Below are 16,621 nucleotides of genomic sequence, written 5' to 3' on the forward strand. Positions count from 1 at the left end.
TATTCTTTCTTATTATCCTTGCACCATTTGCAATAGTAAAAAAGCTGGAAACAACCTAAATGTCCATCAATAGGGGACTCAAACAATGCAAAGATGCTCAACATCATTAATCATTAGAGAAATGTAAATCAAAACCAAAATGAAATATGACTGTACATCTACAGGATGGCTATTAGATGAACAGTAGCAAGTGTTGTCAAGGATATGGAGAAATTAGATCCCTAATACATGGATGGTAAGAATATAAAGTAGTGCAACCACTCTGGAAAAGTTTGGCATTTCCTCAAAATGTTAAACTCAGTTGCAATATGACCCAGCAGTTTGCTTCTTAGCTATATCCAAGAGTTGAAAACATACATCCACACAAAAACTTGAACACAAATGTTCATGATTCATAATACCCAAAGTGGAGGCAACCCAACTCTGCCACTGATGGAATGGATAAACAAAATGTGGAACAGCCATACAGTGGAATATTATTCAGCCATATAAAGGAACGAGGTATTCGTAAAGCTTCCACATGGATGATCTTGAAAACACTATGCTAATTGAAAGAAGCCAGACACAAAAGACGACATATTGTATGATTCCATTTATATAAAATGTCCAGAGTATGCAAATCTATAGCAACAAAGTGGATTAGTGATAGCAAGGGGCTAGAAGGGAAGAATGGGAAGTGACTGCTGATAGGTATGGGATGTCTGTTGGGTGGGGTGAGGAAGTGTTACAGCGTGGGACAGTTGTACAATCTTGTGAATACGATTTTAAAAACGGATTGTACACTTTAAAATGCTGAATTTTACGATATGTGAATTATACCTTAATAAAGTGAATGAAGCATTGGAAGGTCTGTATGTTCTAAGATGGTATAATATCCAAAATATGTTAAATGAAAAAGAAATGACAGAAGTTTGCATGGTATGCTACCATACGCTTAAAAAAAAGAAGTACACACACACACATGCTTTGCAGGCATAAAATCTCTGAAAAGATACACGGGAAATGAGTAACATTATTTCCTAAAGGGAGGGAATCTAGTGGTGACTGAAGAACAGGGTGGCCTGGAAGGGAAACCTACCTTTCCGGTACACATCTTCCTTGACTTACAACGGGGTTACTTCCCGATAAATGCACTATAAGTTGAAAATATCCTAAGTCAAAAATGCGTTCAATACACCTGACCTGCCAGACATCACAGCTTAGCCCAGCCTACTTTAAAAATTTTTTTTTGGCTGCGCCGCGCAGCATGTGGGATCTTAGTTCCGAGACCAGGGATGGAACCCGCACCTCCTGCAGTAGAAGCGTGGAGTCCTAACGACTGGACCACCAGGGAGGTCCCCAGCCTAGCCTACCTTAAACATGCTCAGAATACTTTCATTAACTTACAACTGGGCAAAATCATCTTAACATAAAGCCTATTTTATAATAAAGGATTAACTATCTCTTGTAATTTGACTACTGTACTGAAAGTGAAAAACAGAACGGCTGCATGGGTACAGAACGGTTGTGTGTATCAGTTGTTTCCTCTCGCGATCACCTGGCTGACCGGGGGCTGCGGCTCCCTGCTGCTGCGCAGCGTCCCAGGTACTGTGCTGCACGTTGCTAGCCCAGGAAAAGATCAAAATTCAAAGTACGGTTGCTAGTGAACGCGTATCACTTTTGCACCATAGTAAAGTCGAAAAATCCTAAGCTGAACCACTGTAAGTTGGGCGCCATCTGTATACGCTTTTGTACCTTTTGAATTCTATACAGAGTGCAAGTATTACCACTTCCATTTTTTTTAAAGAAAGAAATAAAAATGAAAGACTGATGCTTTATCTTTAGTCTAAGTTTTATTTTAAGAGATCATCTTCAGTTTCTTCTGTAATAAAAGATATCCAACCATTTGATCAGATTTATTCTTTAGCAACTGAAGCATTAAACAATTACAGTTTTAACTCTCAATCCTTAATAATACTATTCATTATACTTGAGATTGTTTAGCTTTCTCATGGAGGAAAAAAACTAAACATAAACCTTTATACTATCCACCTATGAGTCCAACAGCACAATTTCAATAAGAAAGTTGTACTGATACTGATAATTGAACAATTTATATGATGTCAGCAGAGAGGTATCAAGAGTGATTGTAAAGTGGCATTCTTGTTAAGTCAAGAGCTATGATCTTTGACCCACTGCTCTATCCATTTCAATATCTGATTGATATTATCCTCTAGATCTTCTGGTTTATTGCTCGGCAACTGATGCACTATTTCTTCCTTGTAGGATCCCAAGGCTTCTTCATAAAGAACTTGAAAAATTTCACATTGAATATTGTCTTTTAGTTTCTTCTGATTATAACCCCTAGAAGGCAAAGAGAAGATAAACAAACTGAATGGCATTATCTGGAGTTTTAGGAACAGACTAGAAACTGGACACTTTTGAACACATGAAAAATCACGCAAAAATACTTCTTGTAGGCTCTTTACCTAGAGAAAACAGATTGGCTTCTGTGAATATGAGAGACTTCTTTGACAAGAGAGAGGGTTAAACTAAGGACCAAAGTTTAGCTTTGTCTGAGACTTTTTTCCCTACAATCTGTCAGCCACTCAATTAGCAAACATCTACCTACCTCAAGCCAGATGCCAAGCTGAGATAAATAGTCTATAGCTATGGTCCTAAATTTCAAAAGAGTTAAGGAGTTAAGATATAGACACATAAAACAAATAGATGGCATATAATAAAATAAAATGCATATGATAAGGAATAGCATATACTGATTGGGTACTTGATCACACAGATGTATCTGTACTTTACCAATTCCAAAGACATTGAAAAAATTATATAATCTTTATGCGGATGTAAATTAGCCAACTCATTAGCTAGTGAAAAAAGATAAGGAAAATTCAAACTCAAATTAGTTAAACTTTGTAACAATCAAAATTAAACTGAAGTACTTAAAAGGTGATTAACTTTATGAAAAAACCCACAGAATGGGAGAAAATTTCTGCTAATCTTATATCTGATAAGGGACTTACATCTAAAATACGTAAAGAACGCTTGTAACTTAATAAAGAAAGGACAAATAACCAAATTAAAAATTGGGCAAAAGATCCGGATATTTGTCCAAAAAAGATATACACATGGCCAATAAGCACATAAAAAGATGCTCAACATCATTAGCCATCAAGGAAATGCAAATGAAAACCACAATGCGATACTACTTCACATCCACTAGGATGGCTACAATCAAAAAGATAACAAGGATGTGAAAATACTGGCGGCTTCATACACTACTCTTGGGAATGTAAAGTGGTGCAGCCACTCTGGAAAATGGTCTGACAGTTCCCCAAAAGGTTAACATATGACCTAGCAATCCTATTCCTAAAGAAATTCAATACCCAAGATAAATGAATGAACATGTAATGTTCACACAAAAACACGTGTATGAATGTTCATGGCAGCATTATTCGTAATTGCCAAAAATTGCAAACAATCCAAATGTCTATAATCTGATAAATGGATAAATAAAATACGGTATATCCACATAATGGAATATTATTTGGCAATAAAAAGAAATGAAGTACTGGTACATGCCATAACACAGATGAACCTTGAAAACGTTATGCTAAGTGAAAGAAGCCAGACACAAAAGATCACATTTTGTATGATTTCATTTATATAAAAAGTCCAGAACAGGCAAATCCAGAGATAGAAGGTAAATTACTGGTTGCTTAGGACTAGGGACTGAGGGGAAATGGAGAGTGACTGCCAATGGGTATGGGTTTTTTGGTGGGGGAGGGGTGATGAACATTTTAAAAAATTGGTTATAGTAATGGATATATAACTCTGTGAATATACTCAAAACCACTTAATTGTACACTTCAAATGGGTGTACAATTCACATGGTATGTGAATTTATCTCAATAAAGCTTTTTTAAGGTGATTAACTTTGTAAGTTTTTTCAGCGGTTAAAACAAGACTACTTTCTCATAGTTTTTTCATACTTTAGTCTTTAGTTATTTACATAAAATAGTAATTTTTAATAAAAATGTTAAATGGTCTTTTAGAAAACACATACGTACCGTATTGTCTCTATTACTGCTCTGTTCAAATATTTTTAATGGCTTTTCCCTGACTAAAGAAAGATGATGAAAGTTTTAGGTATAGCTCCAACCTAACTTTCCCTATGTATTTGCCACTATACTTTTTTGTGCAAGAATTTGCAAGTATCCCATCCAATGGTGCTTAGTCAGAGCTGACTATAGTCAGTGAGAACCACAAATTCTGAACCTGAAGTTAGGCAAACTTCTGGAGTTTTCCTTTTGGAGACTGCTTTCTAAATTCCTGTAAAATCTCCTTTTTTCCACAGTTTGAATCAAAAGACAGTGGGAAAATGTCTTCCATAAAATTTTGCTTTTCTGGTTATTCTGGATTAAGTCTGATGCTCTCCTGAAGGGATGAACTCAAATATATTGTGAAATGTTAATTTATCTTGTTAAAGGTTGTAAAATGTACATTTATCTTTAGCTTTTCATAAGCTTTCTCATTTCTGTTGTGAGGATGATTTGAGTGGGTAATGTTCATTCCATAGCAAAGAGTATGTTATTGGTTTGGCTGTTTTCCTATAAAAGTTTTACATTAAGGAAAAAGCATGACTAAGTAGGGTTGATATATAGTACATTTTACTGAATCAGACTGTCAGTTGAGGTATTCATTTACTCAGAAACTACTGCTTGCGTTTTACGAATGCACCTTTTTCCGTGAGGCTCAGAATGTTGGTACCGTACAGACTTGGTTTATAATAAGACCAAAATAAAGTAGTCACGTTCTCAAATAGAACCTTTTATGATGTTCATGTTGGCCAACTTCAGGAATCTGAGTAAAAGTTTACAAAATACTTCAAGGATTCAGTGTTCTTCCTTCCTTACCTAGTTTCAAGTCTGTTGTACAAAACACTGTTATCTGTTTTCAGCACAAATACTATATGAAACCAGCGTTCAGGGAAGAAATCACAACCATGGTAATCAACAATAACTCCACCTTCACTCATTTGGTTTTCTAACTCATCAACTACCTGTAAGAAAGGGGAGAAAAAAAAAAAGATGAATACTCTTTAAAAAAACTGAGGTCAACTTTCCTATAAAATTTTTTTAAATGTATACTGTATAAAAAAGATCGTACTTACTCTGTCTTCATCTAAAATGGGACAATCATACTCTTCATCATAGCCATCATATAACTGCCCTAAAAGAGATCTACGTTGACATATTAAAGTAGTATTTTCTAAGTAACTTTCAGTAATTTTCAACTACTCTTAGAGACAAGGGAGGGCACTAATACAATAGATGTCATATGGACAGCAAACATGAAGAGCAGTATTGATAAATTAGAATTTTGTCTAGAAGGAAACCTGGATAACAAAATACCTGAAAAAGAATGAATAATAGCCAACTTCAGAATTTGTGGGGCTATTAGTAGAAGAGAACTAGTTTCAGTGAGCTACAGATTGGTGCGAAGAGGGGACACATGGATACAAACACTCATACACACATTAACAGGAGATTAAGTTCCAGATTTATTAGGCCAAGGATATGAAACTTATTAAAAGGAACAGCAGGTTCCTGATTCCAGAAATGAACCCTTTGTCACTGAGGTCACATCTTCATGGGGTTTGGGGAAGGAGAGTCAGTACCCAGATGCTCCTTCACTTCTAGAATTCCAGCATCCCCAAAAGCCAAGGGTTGAATATCTTATTTCAGAAGGTAAAACAAGAATGATGGGGGCAGGCATAAAGAAGGCAGATTTAAATCTAACATAAGAATTTTTCAACAAATTAAAGCTTCCTTTCAAAGGAAGTGTGTCTTAAGGAGGTGAGACATACCAATCCCACCCTCACCCTGAATCCCTAGGAGGTATATACTCTTAAGGCAGGCTTAGATCATTCTTCTAGCCATCTCGAAGAGCATGCTATAGTCTTCCCACCTCTTTCCCCTTAATAGTTTGGCACAGGTTGAAATGAGCTTCAAAGGAGCGTGAGTTCTGAAGTGACGAAGGGGTGGTCCTGAGGGTTTGTGGAAGGCACAAAGGCAGTTTTAACTGTCTTCCTGGAGGGTCTGTGGGCTGATTCTGGGCGCATGAACCATTTCTCTAGCATCCTAGTGTGGCCTCTGACTTCTTGGGTTACAGTTCAGTTACCAGAAACTCTTATCAGCTAAAAAGTTAAACTGTCTTGGTATGGGGAAAACTGGTTAACAATATAGAAACTAATCTAAACCCTTACTTTACACCACAAACCCTAGCTGAATTAAAGAGCTAATTTCTTTTTTTTTTTTTTTTTGCGGTACGCAGGCCTCTCACTGTTGTGGCCTCTCCCATTGAGGAGCACAGGCTCCGGACGCACAGGCCCAGCGGCCATGGCTCACGGGCCCAGCTGCTCCACGGCATGCGGAATCCTTCCGGGCCGGGGCACGAACCTGCGTCCCCTGCGTTGGCAGGCGGACCCCCAACCACTGCGCCACCAAGGAAGCCCCAAGAGCTAATTTCTTAATTCCAAAGATAACTAATGGAAAATTAAACCTACAAAGGTATGATACAGTTGAGTTTGTGAAAAAAAATAAAATAATTGATTGAAACATATAAAATGTTAAATCTCTGTTCGATGAAAAATAATATAGTTTTTAAAAAATGAAAAATGGCAGGGAGAAATACTAGGACAAAGGACTGAAATGTAGATTATATAAATACCTTAAATTCAAAATAACAATAAGTAGCTTAACAAAGAATAAGAAAAAAATTCACACAGGATGGAAAAGATAATTAGTAAACAATACATGAAAAAATACTGTACTTTCCCAGCTACTAAAGAGATGAAAATTTAAATGAGGCTTTTTATACCTGTTATATTAGTTATACATGCATTTAGTAAACTGACTCTGGAAACGAATAATTTTTAAAAGTAAAACGTCATACCCGTTCAGAGATTTCTTTTGACCATTGAATTTCAAACCAGAAAAAAATTTTAGAAGATGCTTTAAAATGTTCAACAATAGCGAATTAGTTAAATCTTGTTTACTAACTTGCTAAAATATTATGTAATTAAACTTAAGTAAGTAAAATATCAGGTTGTTAAATTTGTTATTTTTACAATACTATATATGTATATATATATATATATATATTTTTTTTTTTTACAATGCCACAAAATCTAAGAATACCTACAGCTGATTTTGTACTATGTGGGAATCTGGAGTAGATAAATGTTCCTTCATATTTTAAATCCAGACTAGTTAAATCTTTAAAAATATATGCTGCCTAAAACACAGACAACTATAGCAGTATTAGCTTTTAGAATTAAAGTCTTTATATGCTGCAATGCTGAAATGCAGGATTTCTTAAGTCATGTGAATACATATTAATAAAATAGTGTAATCCAAGCTTTCCAACATTCATTTCAAAAAACATTTATCAAACACCATGTACCAGTAATTACAGAGGTAAGGAAGATATAATAGTGAACAAATTGAACAAGAAGACCAACACAGTCCTTCCCTCGAAGAGTTGACAATAAAATGGGAGATGACAGACAAGTAACCTGGAAATTGTAATATTTAATGCTGTGGATCATGGTGCTCTGGGAGCAATAACATGGGGACCTTTTAGGTTAGGAACATAAACTTGGGATATTAGAGGAGGCTTCCTGAAGCAGGTAACTTCTAAGTGGAAACTTGAAGCAGTTAGCTCAGGAAAAAAAGGTAGGTAAGACGATTCTTAACAGAGAAAACAAGATATTCAAAGGCAGAGAGACTAAGGAGGGCAAGCCTTTCAAGGGAGGAAAAGTCTTTCAGAATAGTTAGAAAATAAGTGATAAGGGGTCAGGGGGATTAAGGCCAGATTAAAAAGGGCCTTGAGGGACTTCCCTGGTGGTGCAGTGGATAAGAGTCCGCCTGCCAATGCAGGGAACACGGGTTTGAGCCCTGGTCTGGGAAGATCCACATGCCGTGGAGCAACTAAGCCCGTACGCCACAATTACTGAGCCTGCGCTCTACAGCCCGCGAGCCACAACTACTGAGCCGGAGTGCCAGAACTACTGAAGCCCGCGAGCCTACAGCCCGTGCTCCACAACAATGAGAAGCCCACGCACTGCAACGAAGAGTAGCCCCCGCTCACCGCAGCTAGAGAAAGCTGGCACGCAGCAATGAAGACCCAACACAGCCAAAAAATAAATAAATTAATTAAAAAAAAAGACCTTGAAGGCTGCACTGAGTTGTTTAGACTTTATCCCAAAGCAAAGGAAAATCATTACAGCATTTTAAGCATGAAATGACATGATTGATTTCAAATTTTTAAAAATCATTTTGATTTCTGTGTGGAGTTGGAAGGAAGCAAGTCCAGAAGAAGCATGGATACCATATAAAAGCTACTGCAGAATTTTAGGTGATAATTATAACCTGTACTACAAGGAATGGAGAGAGATGAATTCTAAACTTTGTTTCAAATTTCCAAAAAGAGGAAAAATTTGTGCTACTTTAGAAACTTCAACTGGTAGTCACATTTATAATTGTCTCTACAGTGGATCTTCATATGGCAAAGAGGAAAAAAAAGCTTGATTTCATCAAATTATCGAAACTTAGAAAATTAAATCCGTTTCCTAAACGAAGTTTTATGATTTACTTAGATAAATTACTTGCAGAAAAAAATTGATTGTGGAGCCGGTTAAAATGAACTTCTTACCTTAAAAAGACCTTCCAAGCTGTCATTAGTCAAGCTATAAAAACATGACCTTTCCTTTAACTGCCATCCTATCATTTATACACTTACGTGAAAGCCGTTCTTTAAAGCTAACCATATAGGGATGCTAGTCATCTATTTTGCATCTGTACTAATGCAATTAGTATAAGAAGTTAATTGGTTTAGAAGGATTGGGAGCTTTGATACCTGGCCTTTTATGCAAAGAGAGCAATGAATTCTGCCAAGAGAAGTTAGCACCAAAAGATGCGGCATTCGAGTAGGGCCTTTTAAGGAACTGTTTATAAGACAGATGAGGAAGGGCATGTACAGGTAAAGGGAATAGCATGTATAAGGACATGGAGATGGAAGACTCCCCATGCGTTTGAAGAACAATAGTGCACTGTGGGTAGACTTAAGGGGACATAGGGCATAGTGGCTGCAGGGAAGGGCTGAAGGTAAACTGTGGCCAGTTCATTACTTCATTAAGGTGAGTGGCCTTTATCGTTAAAAAGTTCAAGTAATTTCATCCCCTCTCCCCACCCGCCCCCTTTTTAAAGGACATAATGATGGTGTACAGAAGAGGGAGGGAAGAGATACTGAAGAAGAGATTCAGCACGAATGGTCTTGAGAATGGTATAGCGGTACCAAAGGGACACAGCGTTAATGGTCTTAGGAATGGGATAGGGGTATCAAAAAGATTTTTTAAACTATCAAGATTAGGAGACAAGTGCATCTGTGTAGTGTGTAAATGCGTTTTTAATGTGTGGGTGACAGGAATCAGGGATGGGCAAGCAGTCAGGGATGACTTCAGAACATGTGCTTTTTAAACATTAACTTGGAAATATGTGGGAACTATCCAGATGGTTTAATCTAGTAGATGTCTAGATGTTGGGCTAAGTTTTAATAATAAATTTAAGAGTTATAAGTAAAAAGGACTAACTAGTCCTGAGTCAATGAAATTACCAGAGGGAGGGGCAGGATTACAAGATGGCTGCAATGAGTTCACAGGGGAAAGAGGTATATATATGGTGGGAAGGAGAGAATCAGATGAAAAGATTGGGAGAGCAGTGTTGGAGAGAGGACAACGGAGAAGTTTCAAAGGCTTCCAGTGGTAGTTGATTCAGGTGAGGGAAAAAAATGCGATACACATAGGTTAGAGAGGGAATGGCAAACTTCTTCTGTAAAGGGCCAGACAATAAATACTTCAGATTTGCAGCCTAATCTAGCTAGTGGCTCCTACAAAAACAGCTGCAGCTTGCCAACCCCTGCCTTAGAAACACATCAAGATTTTAAGTGTTGAGGGCCAGATATTTGAAACGCACCCAATGTCTAGACATATGAGCATCCTGGGGTTAGGCATAGAGGCTGAAGACTGATAGAACTGGTGGCAGGAAAATTAAGGATGCTGGTAGAAGTTTAATTAAATGATTGCATATGGGAAAGGACATCAAGTGAGGAATGCGAGACTGGAAGAACAGCGGTAAGAAAAGCATTCTTGGTCACTCCACATTCAGGACTCTCCATAGTTTTATTAAGCTTAATTCCCCACCTAATTTTTCCTGCTTTAGTTCTTTTTTTTTTTTTTTTTTCTGCTTTAGTTCTAAATGTCATAAAGAAGGTCTCTTACAAATAATACAGCCATTCAACATGACTACTAGGATGGCAATAAACTCCATTCAGACACATTTGTTTAAAACCAGTTTTGTTTTTTGTCTCCTTCCTTATAGCAGGGTTTCTAAACCTGAAATACTACTGACCTTTTGAGCTTGATAATTCTGTTATGGGGGTGGAGGGCTGTCCTGTGAGTTGTAGGATGTTCAGCAGAATCCCTAGACTCTACCCATTAGAGGTCAGTAGCAACCCCCCCACTCCAGTTATGACTACCAAAACATCTCAGAAGGTGCCAAATGTCCCCTGGAGGGCAAAAATCACCCCCTGTTGAGAACCACACTGCTTTATAGAAGATTGCATGGTTTCCCTTACAACATATTACCATTTGGAAAAAATGAGGAGGCTGAAATGTCTCAGACTATTTCCTAGTAAGATTTTCAGATACACTCAGATGGCATCAGATGGCATCGGAGGGAAAATATCTGGTACATTTTGAAATCACTATAAAGCACCTCATCTAACACATGTCAAATCAGATCAGAAATCCTGTATCTGGCATAATGGGAGGGAAAAAAGCTCCACTTTTCCTTTAAGGCAGATCCTCATGAAATAATCTCAATAAAATACAAAGAGGATGGTCAGGACCACGCACCATCAAGTGTACACACATCTTTTGAGTACAAGGAGACTCAGTGAAGAGGAAAAGGAGTGTCTCACAGTGGAACATCCCTGGTCTGGTGTTACTGTTGCTCTCAGTAATATTCATGACAGATTATACAGTAATTTCATTAAGTTTAGAAATATTGAGTGGGTGAGATGAGAACTGGAAGACATGACTGAAATTGACTGACGTATGTGACTCTGAAATCACCTGTCAAAAAGAGTAAAGTTCAACAGGCAAAGGAACAAAACCAGATTTCATATAGGTATAAAATGGAGAATGTCAAGCTATGCACAGTAGCAAAGAAAGACCTAAGTTTTATTAACTATAATTTGAATTCCAAACCTGGATTAAAAATATAAGCATGATACTAGCTTATAGTATCAAGAATATGACAAGCAAAGATGCACAAAAATTGACCTGCAAAAAGGAATAATGGGAAAAAACTTCAAAAAAGAATTTTTTTTAAAGATGTTGGGGGTAGGAGTTTATTAATTAATTAATTTATTTTTGCTGTGTTGGGTCTTCGTTTCTGTGCGAGGGCTTTCTCTAGTTGTGGCAAGTGGGGGCCGCTCTTCATCGCGGTGCATGGTCCTCTCACTATTGTGGCCTCTCTTGTTGCGAAGCGCAGGCTCAGTAGTTGTGGCCCACAGGCCCAGTTGTTCCGCGGCATGCGGGATCTTCCCAGACCGGGGCTCGAACCTGTGTCCCCTGCATTAGCAGGCAGACTCTCAACCACTGCGCCACCAGGGAAGCCCTAAAACTTCAAAAATTTTTAAGTGGTAAGATACTGGGAGCCACACCAAGGGTCCTTAAATATATCCAAAGGGATAGAAAAATGGGACCTAGGAAGAAGTCTGGCAATTGAGAAAGATAAATCTAAATGGAGAGGATTCGCTATAAATAAAAATCCTGACCAAGTGGTCTCTCTAAAAAACAGACATGGTATACTTCAGCAATCTGAAAGAATGGCCCGTAAGAGTGACTTACACACCAGAGATCATACTATAACCTAAACATGTGAAGACACTAGAAGTGACTATTGGTAAGGAACAGACTGCAACGACTTCAAGCTTTTGCAACTGTTATTTCTGTTGGTGATAATGAGGCAGAAAATTGCATCTAAAAATGTAAAAACATTATCGCCAAAGTACCAACAATCAAATGGATGAATTACAACTTTATTTTTTACACTTAAAAGCTGATGAAAAACCATTACTAACCCTATTAAAGAAAATCCAACACAGTATCTCAATTGAAAAGTATGGTAACCATATTTGCTCATTAAATACTATTTTTCTAGAACACAACATGGAAACATCTAGCATGCATGTTTAATCTCAGTACAATGGATTCAAAACCAAGTATACATGTTACATGCACCAAGACTACATTACAAGTTATCATAGTCGTCATCGTCGTCGTCGTCGTCGTCGTCATCATCTTCCCGTTTTCTTTTCAATGCATTTGGTGCTTCACTGGCAGTGTTCTGTGATGACACCATGTTAGTGGTGATCAGAATATTTTTGGACCCAATTAGTGATGGATTAATTAGAACATTCTGAACTGCTGATGTTGCAGGAATTGATGCTTTTACAGCTGGGGATTGTGAAGTGGGCATCTGTACTGTGAACCTTTGCCCTGTCAGGGACACTGGAGTCCCTACTTTAGTTGCAACAGACATGGTTTGTGGGGTTGGTGTGCCAAGCGTGGGAGTACTTGGTCTGCTAGTAACTGAACCAACACTTAACCGTGGAACTGTTATTCTTCCCGCAGAAGTAGATGCCTTTTTTTGTAAGGATTTAAGTCTATAATTTGGAGCAGTCAAGCAATATCTATCAGGTGGCAATCTAGGACCTGAATATGGCTTGATTAATGGCAAAGGGGTTTGATTCCTTTGCCTTGCAATATCTAATAAAAAATCTCTCGGGGGAGGAGAGGTAAAAGACTGGTCAGCACGACACTGGATGGCCAATCGCACATCGTCTGCATCAACAGTGGCCTTCTTAGCATGACTGGAATAAATTTTTGCATCATCTAGAATTGTGGTCACATATCGGAAGGCAAACTCCAACATCTGATTTATAACTCTTGGTTCATATTCTGTAATCCCCATATCCTTCAGGATTTGTGCCATCATCTGTGCATCTTTCGGCATGCTCTTGGGAGAAGCCATCTTGCCAGACTCCATGATATCCGGTGATCAGACTTTAGATCATTTGAAAAAAATATGTACATTAGATCAAACCTGAAATAGTTACTTCAGTAGCAACTGTCAGGAACTTTAAAATTTTAAAATACATGTTAAATTTTAAAAAATATAAATTAAAAAATACGCTAAATCTTTTTAATTTTAATGAGGCACATTTAAAGTTCCCTTCACTTAAATTTATTTTCTACCCATTAGAGAATATAAAAAGATGAAGACACAAATAAGGGAGTGATAAAAGATTGGGGAAAAACAGGGTAAAATAACCAAAAACATACATCATTTTAAAATATGTGCAGTTGGGGCTTCCCTGGTGGCGCAGTGGTTGAGAGTCCGCCTGCTGATGCAGGGGACACAAGTTCGTGTCCCGGTCCGGGAAGATCCCACATGCCGCGGAGAGGCTGGGCCTGTGAGCCATGGCCGCTGAGCCTGCACATCCGAAGCCTGTGCTCCGCAACGGGAGAGGCCACAACAGTGAGAGGCCCGCGTACCGCAAAAAAAAAAAAAAAAAAGTGCAGTTGCTTACAGGCGTGCACCTATAAACTAATCTAAGAAAAGACCATAGGACAGCCATGTCCTACTGCCTGAGTTCAAAATCATGCCCTTCCAGTGAGCTCATATACTCACTGTCTCCATAGATATATATGCTTAGCACCACCCTGACCTTTACGTGTTTGCCCAACTCAAAAATACTCTCCCTCTTCCTCATATTCAAACTGTCCTAAGTCTTATCTTCCTGGAAGCTATCCCACTTATTACCGTCCACAAGAACTGCTAGCCAACTGCAGAGGGGATGTAGTGGTCAAAATAACTAGGACACAGCATGAGACAATATGTTCTATTTCTATGGGTCCCCAACAGAGCATCAATTCCTTTATGGCAATTTTTCTCTGCTTTTTGTACCTTCTCACAAGTACAGTACTAATACTCCATTATTCCTTTCACTTTTTTCAACAAATCTAACACCAAAGTGCCCCTTACCTTCTCGTGCTAAATCACCCACATTAACGTATTTTAGTCCTGATCTTGATGCAAGTTCTTTGCCTAGCGTGGTTTTTCCAACCCCTGGTGTACCTGCAAGACAAGCCACAGAAAAATACTGTTCATGAATACTTATTAGACTTTAGCCTCTAATCTGCCTTCTTAAGGTTCTTAACAACTGAAGAGTTTCCTAATTAGCAATCCTATATAAAATTACACACACCATAATCTAATCAAAACTACCCAAAGCCTGCTGAAGATCAGAATTTCACCCAGTGTATCTGATTTCACCAGGAGTGGAGCTTGGGAGAATCTGATGACAATTACAGACTGTCTGCCACCACCATGGAAATTCCCAGAATAAAACTAGCTACCTCAAATAAACTGCCATCATTTATTTGCTTTAATTTAAAAAAATTAAATTGTTCATGGAAAAAAGTTAAGCAGTATGAAAGAATATCCACTATACTCTTCCCTAGAGACAACCAGTGTAAACCACTTTCTTATGTATCTCTCCAAAGAAGTCATATACATATGTTTGTGTATACATCCATATATATGCAAATATACGGTAGTACTACACGTGTACATATACACATTGCGTGCATACATACATACACACAACATATATTTCCTTCTACATAAATGGCCATACTATACATTGTTCTTCACCTTCCCTTTTTTATATTTATTGTTTCAAGATAAATAATCAAACACTTAATTTTCAACTTGAACTAACGCCACTGAAATTACAAAACCTGATCATTATAATTAAAGATAAAAGGAATTGGGCTTTCCTGGTGGCGCAGTGGTTGAGAGTCGGCCTGTCGATGCAGGGGACACGGATTCGTGCCCCGGTCCGGGAAGATCCCACATACCGCGGAGCGGCTGGGCCCGTGAGCCATGGCCGCTGAGCCTGCGCGTCCGGAGCCTGTGCTCCGTAACGGGAGAGGCCACAACAGTGAGAGGCCCGCGTAACGCAAAAAAAAAAAAAAAAAAGGAAGGAATAAGTCAAGTCTACCTATAAGGGCAATAACATTTTTACCTCCAGTCCACTATAATACACCAAGTCTGAATCCTCAACTCACCATGTTTTCAATAAAACGCTCACATTTAGACTTTTGACGATATGGCTTAATATTAAAAAACCAAGACACTGTCTGACCCAAACAAATCAGATATTGTAAAATCTTCCCCTTAAGGACGCTTAAAGGCTAAATAGTAACCTGTTGAGGTTAATCTGCTACTCTCAGACACAGACAGGACTTGTGCGCTGCCAATATGCTTACGTTTTGTTAAAGGATAAAACTTGGCTTTGAGCCACAAACAGCGCCTCAAATTTTATTGTGCTGCAACAGCATCTACACCCATTAGATTTTTCCAGGAATGCCCTATGATGCTATTAAACACTACAATTTAGTAAACATTTTCAGAGTTAAACGACCAGAAATATTTTTTAAAGTCGTTATGCGGCATTTTACTACCCCTCACAGGTAACAAGCGCCCTGAGTATGGATCCAAAGACCCAGAAAAAAACCCCACGATCAGCCCGGGAATTTTACAGCATCTCTACGAGAAACGACCAGAGATGCTCAGTAGATGCCTTTACTTCTTAAAACACAAAGAAAAAGCCTCTCATGCTAACTCCGCAAGCGTATACAGCAAATTTATCACCCCACACCGCAAATATCCGAACTCCTTCATCGAAATCTCTCAGATACAAAGGGAAAATAAGAGACGGCCCTAGAGGCCTAAGGACTAAAACATCCACCATGAGCGGATCTACTAAGGGCCAAATACTGCCTTACCTTATCTCGCTAACCACGCAAAGACACCCCGCCAAGTAAAGAAGCAACAGCCATTTTACAGACAAAAACCTGATTACGAAAGATTAGGCAGCTTGCCAAAAAAGGGAACTGTATATTATCTACCTCTCTCCGCCTCACCGAGTAGCCAACCTCTGAGCAAAAGAATTAACGTCCGTCGTCCCCTTCCCCCAGCCTCGTGCAAAACCGTCGCGAGGGCGGGGGGTACAGGCCCTGACAACTACAACTCCACGCGACCCTCGCCGAGCCTTGCAATAGAACACTAAGCGACCCCACTTCGGGCTTTCCAGGCCTCAGAGCACTCCGCGCCCCGCGCCAGCCCCGCCGCCCACCACAACCCCCAGTGCGCCCCCTGACCAGTGAGCAGGATGTTCGGAAGCAACATGGTCCTCGCCGCGCTGGCTCCCGACGCCTCTGCACAAGCGCCCTACACGCTACAGGGAGGGGCCAGAAGGGGAGGGTAACGGCAAGCGCCAGTGGCGCCGGCGTACTCGAGGCCTGGAGTGTCGCTCGCGACCCACCTCCGCCGCCTCGTCACCCATCATTGGTTACCTGGCTTTCTATGACACGCTTCCATCGCAGTGTCCGAAGTACGAGCACGCGTCGGGTCGGCGCTTCCGGTCA

General features: G+C 39.1%; 2 protein-coding genes across 6 annotated transcripts; both read right to left on the reverse strand.

Annotated features, from left to right (window-relative positions):
* Nucleotides 1-1,810: 1,810 nt before the first annotated feature.
* On the reverse strand, nucleotides 1,811-16,592 carry AK6 (adenylate kinase 6). Of its 2 annotated transcripts, none has more exons than XM_029217959.1 (5): nucleotides 16,355-16,591; nucleotides 14,172-14,264; nucleotides 5,168-5,226; nucleotides 4,911-5,056; nucleotides 1,811-2,343 (listed from the first exon to the last, which is right to left on the reverse strand). In XM_029217959.1, exons 1-5 carry the CDS (start codon nucleotides 16,380-16,382, stop codon nucleotides 2,151-2,153), a joined length of 519 nt encoding a protein of 172 aa, XP_029073792.1. In that variant the 5' UTR covers nucleotides 16,383-16,591; the 3' UTR covers nucleotides 1,811-2,150. The 2 variants fall into 2 exon arrangements, with proteins under 2 accessions (XP_029073792.1, XP_029073793.1); XM_029217960.1 differs by having other exon boundaries at nucleotides 1,821-2,343; nucleotides 16,550-16,592.
* Nucleotides 11,732-16,591, reverse strand: TAF9 (TATA-box binding protein associated factor 9). Of its 4 annotated transcripts, none has more exons than XM_029217957.1 (3): nucleotides 16,103-16,354; nucleotides 14,172-14,264; nucleotides 12,133-13,189 (listed from the first exon to the last, which is right to left on the reverse strand). In XM_029217957.1, exon 3 carries the CDS (start codon nucleotides 13,170-13,172, stop codon nucleotides 12,375-12,377), a length of 798 nt encoding a protein of 265 aa, XP_029073790.1. In that variant the 5' UTR covers nucleotides 13,173-13,189; nucleotides 14,172-14,264; nucleotides 16,103-16,354; the 3' UTR covers nucleotides 12,133-12,374. The 4 variants fall into 4 exon arrangements, with proteins under 4 accessions (XP_029073791.1, XP_029073790.1, XP_029073788.1 ...); XM_029217955.1 differs by lacking the exon at nucleotides 16,103-16,354 and adding an exon at nucleotides 16,355-16,591 and having other exon boundaries at nucleotides 12,142-13,189; XM_029217956.1 differs by lacking the exon at nucleotides 16,103-16,354 and adding an exon at nucleotides 15,260-16,058 and having other exon boundaries at nucleotides 12,142-13,189; nucleotides 14,172-15,102.
* Nucleotides 16,593-16,621: the final 29 nt, after the last annotated feature.

Source organism: Monodon monoceros, unplaced genomic scaffold (assembly GCF_005190385.1).
Source record: "Monodon monoceros isolate NGI ecotype Baffin Bay Population unplaced genomic scaffold, NGI_Narwhal_1 Super_Scaffold_12, whole genome shotgun sequence".
NCBI lineage: Eukaryota > Metazoa > Chordata > Mammalia > Artiodactyla > Monodontidae > Monodon > Monodon monoceros.